Source organism: Phoenix dactylifera, chromosome 14, assembly GCF_051530095.1.
Source record: "Phoenix dactylifera cultivar Ajwa chromosome 14, Ajwa_hap1_PhDact_Kaust_v1.1, whole genome shotgun sequence".
NCBI classification, from domain to species: Eukaryota; Viridiplantae; Streptophyta; class Magnoliopsida; order Arecales; family Arecaceae; genus Phoenix; species Phoenix dactylifera.
Window position 1 is genome coordinate 20,110,980 of NC_143203.1, and position 12,395 is coordinate 20,123,374.

At 57.6% G+C, this 12,395-nt stretch overlaps 2 protein-coding genes across 2 annotated transcripts; one reads left to right on the forward strand and one right to left on the reverse strand.

Moving 5' to 3' along the window:
- The first annotated feature begins 1,349 nt into the window (after positions 1-1,349).
- Positions 1,350-2,630, forward strand: LOC149751389 (uncharacterized). The gene is made up of 2 exons (XM_089927332.1): positions 1,350-1,557; positions 1,639-2,630. The coding sequence occupies exons 1-2, from the start codon at positions 1,360-1,362 to the stop codon at positions 2,500-2,502; spliced, it is 1,062 nt and encodes a 353-aa protein (XP_089783458.1). The 5' UTR covers positions 1,350-1,359; the 3' UTR covers positions 2,503-2,630.
- A 1,134-nt stretch (positions 2,631-3,764) lies between these two features.
- Positions 3,765-10,712, reverse strand: LOC149751390 (uncharacterized). The gene is made up of 3 exons (XM_089927118.1): positions 10,500-10,712; positions 8,544-10,372; positions 3,765-3,774 (listed from the first exon to the last, which is right to left on the reverse strand). The coding sequence occupies exons 2-3, from the start codon at positions 10,232-10,234 to the stop codon at positions 3,765-3,767; spliced, it is 1,701 nt and encodes a 566-aa protein (XP_089783244.1). The 5' UTR covers positions 10,235-10,372; positions 10,500-10,712.
- Positions 10,713-12,395: the final 1,683 nt, after the last annotated feature.

Consider the following 12,395-nt stretch of genomic DNA (forward strand, 5'->3'; position numbering starts at 1 on the left):
GAACTGTTCGTTCGCTCCTCCTTTGACGCTCTCGGAGCCGTTCTTCCTTCCTTTCCGGTGAGTTGCCCCACTCTTCAATTTAGGGCTCTCCGTACTTTCTCCTTTCGTGTTAGTGTACTCCAGTCGTTCCGGTGCCTTCCCCCCTCTTGACCCCGTCCTGACCGTAGGTTCACTGGCCATTAGGGATGGACGAAGTAAGGGCGGACCGCATTCAGTCGGAGCTGGTCCCTGAAGACCTAGATAGGTTCGTGGCCCGGTACCACCTTCCCGAAGCCTGCAACATTACGCTCCCGGAGCCTGAGGAGAGGATGTCCCATCCTCCTCCAGGGAAGGTCGCCATCAATGAGGACATCCTTCGGGCTGGGTTCCGCTTTCCCCCCTCGGACTTAGTCGTGCAGGTGCTTCGGGGTTTAAGAGTGGCGCCGACGCAACTGGTGCCGAACTCATGGCGTATCCTGACGGCCTTCCAGGTTCTCTGCCGCATGCATGAAGTTCCCGCCACCCTGAATGTCTTTTGGGAATGCTACGGCCTGAACGGCCACCCCCGGGACAGAGGGTGGTGGTGCTTCGGGGCGCGGCGAGGGTGCGGCCTCGTCAAGGATGCTCCTTCCTCCATTCACGGCTGGAAGGAGCGTTTCTTTTTCATTGACGTAGATCCCTCTTGGGGAATCGGGACAACCTGGGAGATGCCGATGAAGTCCCCGATCGGCTTATCGAGGTTGTCGAGGGAGGAGTCCGATGGCGTTGCCGTCTTGAGGGGGCTGGTTGCCGAGGGCCGGCTTCCCCCGGTGGCCCGCCTTATTTCCGAGGATGCCTTGGTGAACGTCGGTCTGAGCTCGGTCCCCGCCGACCGTGAGCCCGCCACCACTTCTTTTTTAGCTCTTTTCTCCTCTTTCGTTTCTTCTTTCCATCAGTTTCTCAGTCTCCGACCATCTCGTCCTTTTTGCAGAAATCGACGACGTCATGCGGTCGGACAAGGTGATGGCTGTCAGTAGGGCGTCCCTACTGGAAGCGGTCCGGAGGAAGAAACGGACTCCTCCGAGCAGGGTCCCACCGGCGAAGAAGTCCCGCCAGCAGGCGACTCCGACGCCGACAGACGGGTCCGGACCCACCGATCAGGGGGGCGCCGCGGGCTCGGACCGACAGTTGACGCCGTATCAGCCCTCCGGTGATGAGACTACCGCTTTTCCGGAGGCGTCACCCGGGCGCGCCCGAGACGGCCGGGTCGGACGCAATCGGTCCCCAGCCCGGCCTTCGACTCGGTCGGCTTCGGATGATACGAGAAGGAGCGCGCCGAGGCCCCGGCCGAGCGGGACCCTGTCGATTTCTGGAGCGGCCCCCGCCCCAAGCACGGTCAGCATGACTCTCCCCCAAGCAATGGGTAAGGGTAAGGCCGTAGAACCACCGTCCGGCTCCGGGGCGAAGTCGGGGTCAGCCTTCACTTTCGCCGGCGCCCGAAACCTCATCGAGACGGTGCTGCTGGAGAGTGACCGTAGGCGGGTCCGGCAGATGGGGATCCCTGACGTCGGAGCTGCCAGCTGCGTCTGTCTCATGTCGGTGAGTGTTCTTTTGACCGCTTTCGTCATTTATAGGCTCTATTGATCCCCGCCTGACACCCTCATTTTTCCTATCTCTTAGCTCGCCCAGTACATGATCCGTCTGGAGGAAAGCCACGAGGAACAGGCGAGGCTTCTGGCGAGGGCCGAGAGCCGACTGAAAGCTGTAGAGGAGGGAGGCCAGGCTGCGGCAGGGAGGACGACCAGGGACCTCGAGACGAGGCTCCAGGTGGCCGAAGAGCGGGTACTCGGCTTCGCCGCCCTCGAGAGGCAACTGTTGGAGACTCAGGAGCAACTCAAGGTTGCCTCGGGTCTCGAAGGCGAGATCAGGAAGGCGGAGGAGCGGGCCGAAGAGCAGTCCCGGAAGGCTGCCGACTTCCGGGAGAGGTGGGAGAAGGCCCGGCAGTCAGCCGACAACGCCCGCAACCGAGCCCGATCTCTTGAAGCCAAGCTGGCCGAATTGGAATCGGCCTTGGAGGAGTCCCGCGCGAGCAACCAGGAGCTTCATTCGCGCCTGGAGGAGGCTGAGGCTGCTCGCGTTGCTGCCGAGGCGAAGCACATGGAGGCTCGGGCCGATCTGCTGAGGGTCTCCTCCGAGGCGGACGACCGGATTGTGGCGAAGGTCATGGAGGCGAAAGCTCAGATTACGGAGCGAGCGGAGGCGGCGCTGGCCGAGAAGAGCGCGGAAATCGGGCGTCAGGCGGTACAGGCCTATCGTCAGTCCGCCGAGTTCATCCGTGACATGTCGGACGCGGGGTCCGACTCCTTTGTCTTAGGCTTCGATGAAGGCCTGGCGAGGGTGTCCGCTAGATACCCCGAAATTGACCTGAGTGGGGTCTCCCTCCTCGACTCCCCTTCGATGCCATTGCCTGCTGATTCTCCAACTGTTTCCCTACCCCTTGCGGGTGTGCTCGCCGTTCCCGACCCAGGGGTTCCTCCAAGCTGACCCTCTGTATTTTTCTTTGTTCTTTTCTTTGTATGTTGGCGTTTTGCCATGTTGTATGGGTCTCGGCCCTGGTGCAACGAAAGTTAATGCAAACAGAGTGTTTCCTCATTTTACTTTCATCCTTCCTCTTTTTAACTCTCGGTAGCGCCTCGCCGACTCCTGACTCTTGAAGTTCCTCCGGCGCTAGGCCAGGCATCCGAGGGTTAGGCCTCAGGAAATTCTTCCGGCGCTAGGCCAGGCATCCGAGGGTTAGGCCTCAGGAAATTCATCCGGCGCTAGGCCAAGCATCCGAGAGTTAGGCCTCAGGCTAGTCTGCTCCCGGGATGATCATCGGGTTAGCCTGGCATCCGAGGGCCGTGCCTCAGGGAATTCCGCTCGTTGGTCGGCCAAGGCTGGCGCAAGCCGAGGCGACCGGTCGGGGCTTCAGGCTAGTCTGCTCCCGGGATGATCATCGGGTTAGCCTGGCATCCGAGGGCCGTGCCTCGGGGAATTCCGCTCGTTGGTCGGCCAAGGCTGGCGCAAGCCGAGGCGACCGGTCGGGGCTTCAGGCTAGTCTGCTCCCGGGATGATCATCGGGTTAGCCTGGCATCCGAGGGCCGAGCCTCGGAAAATTCCGCTCGTTGGCCACGCGCCTGTCGCTTGCCGCTCGACGGGATTTCTCCGTGGCCAGCTACGATCGTGTTTCTCCTCTTCTCCAAGCGTCGCCTGGGGAACACCAGAAGGGTATTAAATGCTAATTGAGGCGTTACCTGGGAAATCGGATCGCCAGTTGCTGCTTGCAAGGAGTGTCAGTTAAGCGGCCGCGATACGCGCATTCTTCGAGGCGGATGCGGCCTGGGCGCGAGCGGAGATACGTGGGCCGTGGGATACACACCGCCCGGAGTGTCCTGCATGAGGAATGCAATTAAGGAGAACGATGCTTAGGAGATCGTGGGAGGATACGCCTCGAGAGCTGGAACGGCTCCGGATTCGGTGCGCCCGCCTTTATTGGAGCCACCCGCATCGGAACGACCGGGGGGCCACAGTTTGGCTATAAATATAAGTGCAGGCGCGGTGGAGCCTGCCAAGCCAGAGCTATTCAGGTTGCCATGGATCGTGGACCTTCTCTCCGGCGTGTGGCTGGGAGACCCCCACCGGAGGAACGGGAGGCGCGCCCCTCGCGACTTCCGCCAACTAGCCGTTTCATCTGGGATCAACAAGGAGGTTCTCCCCGGCGGAACTCCGCTCTAGGCGTTTCATCCGGGATCACATCCCCCCTCCTTTCAGTCCCGCCTCCCAATTGAGCTCCGCGCCAGACGCTTCATCCGGGATCGCGCCTCCTCGCGCTCTTCTCCCTTGTGTTCCTTCCCTCCCCTTCTCCTGGGGAGGACCGGAATATCCCTTGGAGGTGGCGTTCCTCTGGAGGTAGCGGGAAGTCCCCCTTCGTCCACTTCTTCTTCGTCCGCGCCGGCTCTTTGTCTTTTGCGTGAGGCGTTGATGGCGCCTTCGGGGAGAAGCACCCACGCCCGGTGGGATTGCAGCTGTTTCGGATGGAGGGTTCGGGATCCCAGATCTCCGGCTCCACGGAGTCTCCACCTCTTCCTTGTTTTCTTTATTCCCCAATTCCCCTCTGGGAATTCTTTGTAATCACACGAACACACCGTTGTAACCAGGAATTATTGAAATGAAAAGAATTGTACATTTTTCGAACTGTCTTCCTGGCTTTGTCGTTCTACTGGTGATACACCCGCAGGTTAGCGGAATTCCAGCTTCTCGGAATTTCTCGACCATCTAGGGCCTCCAACTGGTAGGAGCCAGGTCGGTTTACCCAGCGAACCCTATACGGGCCTTCCCAATTTGGCGCCAGCTTCCCACCTTCCGCGGGTTGAGATGCTTTGGCTCGCCTTAGCACCAGATCTCCAATTCTGAAAAGTTTTGGTCGGACCTTGGAGTTATAATATCGGGCCACCCTCCGCTGATACATCGCCATCCGAACCTGTGCCATTTCTCTTGCTTCTTCCAAGAGGTCCAAGTTCCCTCGGAGTTGCTCCGAATTGGCCTCGGGTCGGTGCGCGGCCACCCGGGGCGAGGGGAGTCCGAGCTCCACGGGAACAACCGCTTCCGTGCCATAGGTTAGGCTGAAAGGCGTCTCCCCGGTAGGGGTCCGATGCGTGGTCCGATACGCCCAAAGGACATTCTCGAGTTCTTCGACCCAAGCTTGCCCCGTCCGACCGATTCGCGCCTTAATTCCTTGGAGGATTGTCCGATTTGTGACCTCGGCCTCACCGTTGGTTTGGGGATGCGACACAAATGTGAACCGATGCTCGATCCCGAACTCCTCGCAGAAGTCACGGAAATGCTTGTTGTCGAACTGTCGACCATTATCCGAGATGAGGACCCGAGGTACCCCAAATCGGACAATGATGTTTTTCTTCACGAACTTCCGGACTTGCGCCTCCGTGATAGTGGCCAGCGGCTCTGCTTCCACCCACTTGGTGAAGTAGTCGATTGCAACAATCAAAAATTTCCGCTGGGCTGAAGCGACGGGGAATGGTCCGAGGATATCCATTCCCCACTGTGCGAAGGGCCAGGGCGCGGTGATTGGTGCCAAGGGGACAGAAGGTACTCTCTGGACGTTGGCGTGGCGCTGGCAGGCGTCACATTTCCGTACGTGATCCTTCGAGTCCTCCAACAAGGTAGGCCAATAATAGCCTTGCCTCATGATCTTGTACGCTAAGGACCTAGCCCCCAAGTGCGATCCGCAGACGCCCTCATGGACTTCGCCGAGGACGTAGGCCGCCTCCGAGGGGCGGAGGCACCTTAAGAGGGGGGCGGTGAACGAGGTCCGATACAGCCTCCCTTCATAGAGTACGTAGTGGGCGGACTTCTTGACAAGTCGCCGAGCTTGATCTTCGTCTTCAGGGAGGATCCCTTCGGCGAGGTAGGCGACGAGCGGGTCCATCCAAGACGACTCCGGATCAATCGCCATTACCGCTCCAGCCTCGTCGATGCTCGGGGCATCCGGGGCATCCAGGGTCTCCAGGTAGATTGCCCTCGACAAGTTGTGCGCCTCTGTGCCCACCAAGCGGGACAACCTGTCGGCCCTGGCATTTTCGCTTCTGGGGACCTGCTGGATGTCGACACTGCCGAGGTCGGGAATGAGTGCTTGCACCTTCCGGACGTAGTCCTGCATGGTCGGGCTCCGGGCCTCGAACTCCCCACGAACCTGCCCGACCACCAGCTGGGAGTCGGTGAAGACCTTCAAACGCCGAATGCCGAGCTCCTTGGTGAGTTTGAGTCCCGTGACTAGGGCCTCGTACTCCGCCTCGTTGTTGGTCACTGGAAATCCAAACCTCAAGGCATACTTGGCTATCACTCCATCAGGACTGGTAAGGACCAGCCCGGCCCCTCCACCCTCGGGGTTCGACGACCCATCGATGTGAAGCGTCCAGATCGGGAGGTCGAGGCTGGGCATTTCAGGCGGTCTAGGTTCCGCCTCCTGCACTGTGCACTCAGCGAGGAAGTCCGCGAGCACCTGGGCCTTGATGGCGGGTCGAGGCTGGTAGCGGATGTCGAACTCACCGAGTTCTACTGCCCACTTCACCAGTCGTCCCGCATTCTCGGGGTTGCTGAGGATCTGCCGTAGTGGTTGATCGGTTAAGAGGGTGACCGAATGAGCCTGGAAATAGGGGCGAAGCCTCCTGGTCGCGGTCAGCAGCGCGAAGGCGATCTTTTCAGCCTTCGTGTACCGCGTCTCGGCATCCCGTAGGACCCGGCTGATGTAGTACACAGGCTTCTGGAGCTTTGCCTCTTCCCGAACCAGCACCGCACTGACCGCGGTTGGGGAAACCGCCAGATAGAGGTAGAGCATCTCCCCTTCTTGCGGCTTGGACAGTAGGGGAGGAGACGCCAGGTATTCCTTGAGCTGGTCGAATGCTGCTTGACATTCGGCCGTCCAGAGCAAGTCTTTCGGGCGTTTTAACACCTTGAAGAATGGTTGGCAGCGTTCGGCCGATTTTGCCACAAATCGTCCAAGCGCGGCGACCCTTCCAGCGAGCTCCTGAACCTCCTTTACTTTGGTCGGAGGGGACATACCTTGGATGGCCTTGATTTTGTCCGGGTTGGCTTCGATATCCCGCTGGTTGACAATGAAACCGAGGAACCTCTCGGCCGAAGTGCCGAAGGCGCACTTCGCTGGGTTCAGCTTCATGCGAAACTTCCGCAAGGTGGTGAAAGTCTCCTCCAAATCCACGATGTGCTGGTCTGCATGGCGGCTCTTCACCAGCATATCGTCCACGTACACCTCCATGCTCCGGCCGATTTGCTCTTTGAAGATTTTGTTGACGAGGCGCTGGTAAGTGGCGCCAGCATTCTTCAGACCGAAGGGCATTACCTTGTAGCAGTACAGCCCCCGGTCTGTTATAAAGGCAGTTTTCTCCTCGTCCTGTGGGGCCATCATTATCTGGTTGTAACCGGAGAAGGCGTCCATGAAAGACAGCAGCTGATATCCGGAAGTCGCGTCGACCAGTTGGTCTATTCGCGGAAGCGGAAAGCTATCCTTAGGGCACGCCTTGTTCAGGTCGGTATAGTCGACGCACATCCTCCACTTTCCGCTCGCCTTCCGGACAAGTACAACATTTGCCAGCCACTCGGGGTAGCTTACCTCCCTTATGAATCCTGCCTCCAAGAGCTTGTCTACCTCCTGGTCGACCACCCGGATCCGATCCGGGGCACAGTGTCTCTTCTTCTGCTTTATTGGTCGGTGGGTCGGGTCGACGTTGAGGGCGTGAGAAATGACCTCCGGGTCGATCCCAGGTACATCGGCCGCCGACCAGGCAAATACATCGGCATTGGCTCGGAGGAATTCCACCAACCGGGCCCGAGCTCCCGGGTCGAGATTGGCGCCGACCCGGACCGCCCGGTCGGGGCGGCCTTCCTCAAGGGGGACTTTGACCACACCCTCGGCCGACTCCCCCTGCCGCAAGGCCACCTCGTCTCTGGCATCAAGGGACTCGACGCTTAGGGCTTCCACGGGCTTCTTCCCTTTGAGGGTTGCTAGAAAACATTGCCGTGCGGTCGGTTGGTCACCTCGGACCTCTCCGATCCCGACCGCTGTGGGGAACCGCATGAGCAAGTGGTACGTGGAGACCACCGCGCGAAGGGCGTTCAGCCCGGGTCGCCCGAGGATAGCGTTGTAGGCCGAGGGAACACGGACGACCAAGAACCCGAGTCGCACCGTGGCTTTTGCGGGTGCGACGCCCGCAGTCACAGGTAGCTCAACGACACCTTCCGCCGGGACAGCGTCACCGGTGAATCCTACGAGGGGGGTGGATATTTTGTGCAACAACTGTCTGGACAAGCTCATCTTTTGGAAGGCCTCGTAAAACAAAATATCAGCTGAGCTTCCACTATCCACAAGAACACGCCTTACATCATAGTTTGCCATAGTGAGGGAGATCACCATGGCGTCATCGTGGGGAGTCTGAACCCCCTTTACATCCTCATCAGAAAAGGTGATTACATTGCCGACCTTCTGCCTCTTTACGACGGCCGTCCCTGACGCTTCCGTCGAGCCCCCTGCGTTCCCCACGGGCCGAGAGCAGCCCCCAGTGATAGTGTGGATCACGCCCGCAACGGGTCGATTCTGCTTCCGAGGCTCCGGAGGAGCCGGGTCGGCCGGACGCGGGTCTGCGAGGGGACGTCGGTCGCTCACATATCGACCGAGACGCCCCCGACGGATAAGAGCCTCGATCTCGTCCCGAAGCTGGAAGCAGTCCTCTGTGTCGTGGCCGTGGTCTCGGTGGTACTCACAGTACGCCCGGGAGGGCCTCTTTCCAGGGATCCTTCGTATCTGTCTCGGGGCCGGGAGGTCCTTCCGCCCCTTGATCTCCATAAGGATCTGGGCCCGGGGAGTCAGGAGAGGGGTGTACCGGTTGAAACGTCGGGGCGGAGAACGAGGGCGTGGGGCGCCGTGGTTCTTCGCCGGCGTCGGGCTTCTGCGCCGACGCTGGGGCGTCGGGCTCCTCCTCTGGCGTGCCTCTTTCCGCCTTTTCTTCCCAAGCTTTTGTGGGATCTCGGCGGCCTCCTTGCTCCGGTGGGCGGCCGCCTCCGTCGAGCCCCCTGCGTTCCCCACGGGCCGAGAGCAGCCCCCAGTGATAGTGTGGATCACGCCCGCAACGGGTCGATTCTGCTCCCGAGGCTCCGGAGGAGCCGGGTCGGCCGGACGCGGGTCTGCGGGGGGACGTCGGTCGCTCACATATCGACCGAGACGCCCCCGACGGATAAGAGCCTCGATCTCGTCCCGAAGCTGGAAGCAGTCCTCTGTGTCGTGGCCGTGGTCTCGGTGGTACTCACAGTACGCCCGGGAGGGCCTCTTTCCAGGGATCCTTCGTATCTGTCTCGGGGCCGGGAGGTCCTTCCGCCCCTTGATCTCCATAAGGATCTGGGCCCGGGGAGTCAGGAGAGGGGTGTACCGGTTGAAACGTCGGGGCGGAGAACGAGGGCGTGGGGTGCCGTGGTTCTTCGCCGGCGTCGGGCTTCTGCGCCGACGCTGGGGCGTCGGGCTCCTCCTCTGGCGTGCCTCTTTCCGCCTTTTCTTCCCAAGCTTTTGTGGGATCTCGGCGGCCTCCTTGCTCCGGTGGGCGGCCGCCTCCTCGGCGTCCGCATACTGGTTCGCCCGGGACAACAGCTCTGGGAAGCTCCGCGGCAGGCGTTTGTCCAGGGAGAAGGTGAGTCTGCCCTTCCGGAAGCCACGCTTCAGGGCTGAAAGAGCTACCTCCTGACTCAGGTTCCGGACCTCCAACGTAGCCCTGTTGAAGCGGGTAAGATAATCCCGCAGGCTTTCTCCCTCGTTTTGCCGGACATCAAAGAGGGAGTCGGAGACCAGTCGCCGCCGGCTACTGACGGCGAAATGAGTGATGAAGAGGCGAGTGAACTGGTCGAAGGACCGGATTGAGTCAGCCTCCAGCCCGGCGAACCATGCCCTCGCCGGGCCACGGAGGGTTGCCGGGAAAGCCTTGCAGAGAAGGGGATCTGATGCTCCGTGGAGGAGCATAAGGGTCCTGAAACTCTCGACGTGATCCCGCGGGTCCGCCGCCCCGTCATAGGGCTCGATCGCCGGCATTTTGAACCCCGGCGGATTCGGGGTCCGCAGGATCCTCGAGGCGAGCGCCGGCTGGGAGGAGATCTCTAAGTCGGCGAAGGGATCTTTGGAATGGCCCTTCAGGACCTGGAGTTGTCGGTGGAGATCGTCCACCCGCCGGTCCAGGAAACGCGACCGGCGGGTGGGAGACAAGGAGCGGCGAGAGGGGGACCGACTGGAGCGCGGGTTCCTCGAGGACTGGGGGGTCTGGGAACGCGCCCGGGCCCGCCTCTCGTACCCCGCGCAGCTCCGGTGGGAAGGTCCCGGCAGAATGGAGCGTGCTCGAGAATCCTCCTCGCGCCGGCGCTCCTCCCCATGGGAGAGGAAGGAACGCGGGTTGAGGAAGACAGGCGAACGCTCAGGCAACGGCGGCTCCTGAGCCTGCTGCGGCGCCCGGGACATCGCACCCTGCAGATTCTGCACCGCCTCCGCGAGGGTGCGGACCTGCTGGGTTAGCTGGTCGAACTGGGCGGCTTCGACCATCTGAATGGGCGGTGGGGCGGTGGAGTGTTGCTGAGAGCGTGTTGGGGATGCAGCGGCCTCCCGGCCAGTGGCGCGAGAGGCCCCGCGACCGGAAGCATTGGAAGCTCCACGACCACCTCGCCGTGCCATTACGATCGCTCTGAGATCCGGGCCCTTCCTCTAGCGCCAACTGTTGCTGGTGGTCCAAACCGAGAACGATTGGCACAGCGATGTGAACGGGGTTCCCTTTGAGTTGCTTTGGTTGCGCTCCGCCTTCCGCCGTGAAACCTGCAAACAAGCCTCGCACCACCACCGGGGTAGTGGGGGCCCTCCGATGATCAAGTCAGAGGAGATCGAAGGAGAAGGAGAAGGAGAAGGTAGTAGGTGAGTTGATACTCTGGAAGATATATCTTACCCTCCCCCTTCCCCCCCCAGCCTCATATATATCAGGCTGGGGGGTTTTTCCGGGGATTCGTCATCGTGTGGCACGATGGGGCTGCCACTGACATGGCCGTTACAGGGCGTCGTGGGGCAGCGCTGGGTACAGCCATGGCAGGGCATAGTGGAGCTCCGCTTTGTACGGCTGTTACAGGGGATCGTGGGGCAGCGCCGGATACGGCCGTTGCAGGGAGTAGTGGAGCAGGGGGCCGCGGCGTGCCTCAGAGGAACAGTCTGTCGTTGTCGAGAGATTGTCGACTCGGGCAGCCGTAGTCTTCCTGGGCGCGCGCGCCGGTCACGTGGGGCGTGGTGGCTAAGTTCCCCCATAACATATATATATATATATATATATATATATATATATATATATATATATATATATATATATAGGCAGAGCAAACTTAAGACCATTTCTCTTAGGTAAATTGACGCTAGTTTGTTCGTGAAAATTTTTATTCTCATCCCTGCAACTCCAAAAGCATGCGTGGAGTCTTCCTCTTCTTACCTTGTGATAATTGCTACCTAGAACTTATGTTATGTCACTTTGTGGATATGTTGATCTCGTAACCAATTAAGTTCCAGGTGACATACCTTCATGCTTTTGCTTTCCTGATGTTTCCCTTCTTAAGTGGGCATCATGTCTGCACCATCTAAAAGTCTAAAGGAGCTCTCTCACCTTTGGCCTCTAGAAAAAGGTTCAAAGATGCTGTCTGCTTGGTAAACATATCACCATCAATTTTGACACCCTTATTCATCCTAGTGGTCATGCCTTCATCTTGCCTCAGACTTAAATAAATATATCTTCATCAGTTCTTTTCGTAGTTGGCACGATATATCTTTTGTCAATTTGTGATACTAAAATGCACCTTCAAGCCATAAAAAACACAATTTTAGCTGTGAAGATGGAGAGCAATTTCAGTTATATAGACAATCTTCTTCGGGATTTTATTGTTGCTTGTTTCTTTTTGACAATTAAAATGAACAAAGGTTGTCCTCTTCCTGGTTCAACTGTGAACCTTTTCTTCTCCATAGATTTCATGCCTGATCCAGTGTTTTTAATAAGGTTACCTTTGGTATTTTAATGCAGGTTTGTACCTTCTGCTTTCACAATGACACTGTGAGCGTAGATGAGAAAGATCTAGCTATTTTTCATATGTTGTCATATGTTCAGAACTTTGGCTTGTCCATCTTCCACCATGACGTTACCATGCTTTTAGAGTTGGCACAGCTTTATCTTTTTTGCAGTGCACTCACTTATCATGAACAGCAGCATCATCCTAGATTTTGCAGTTGCCACTAGCTAACTTACTTTTATATAACCATTTAATGTCAATTTTTTTTGCAGTCATGATCATGATGTGATTGATAAGCTTGAGATAAGTTACGTAACAAAGCAAATGTTGTGTATATATCAAGACACAGACATTTTTATACAATATGGATATGCTTAAACCATGGTCTTGTTTTCCATTAAATATAGTCTCCTAGTAGATGGTGATTAATTAGATTTAGCATGGACATCTCCATCGTCGCCTCCTATAATTCATCATCTGCTGAGAATTCTAAAGCCAACGTCAGTATTATGATGCTGACGAGCGAAAAATATGATCAGGAGATGACAGAATTTTTATTTTCAGTGGATAATAGAAGGTGATTGAGAGTCACATAAAAATAATTTTTAAATATTTTTATAGTTTTGTAGCATAAAAATAATTTTTGAAAATGCAGTTATATTTCTTGTTTATACTAATATTGTAGTAATTGGAAGTAGTATTTGCCAAAAAATTTTGACAATATTTTTTGAATCAATACTTTTCACAAGTACTAATACCATATGGTCCAATCTTGGTTATTAAAAATAAATGTAGCTGCT

Coding starts and splice junctions, on each gene's coding strand:
- LOC149751389 (XM_089927332.1), top strand. CDS start 1,360: ATGACTCTCCCCCAAGCAATGGGTAAGGGTAAGGCCGTAGAACCACCG. Junction 1,558..1,638: donor GCTGCGTCTGTCTCATGTCG/GTGAGTGTTCTT, acceptor CCTATCTCTTAG/CTCGCCCAGTACATGATCCG.
- LOC149751390 (XM_089927118.1), bottom strand. CDS start 10,234: ATGGCACGGCGAGGTGGTCGTGGAGCTTCCAATGCTTCCGGTCGCGGG.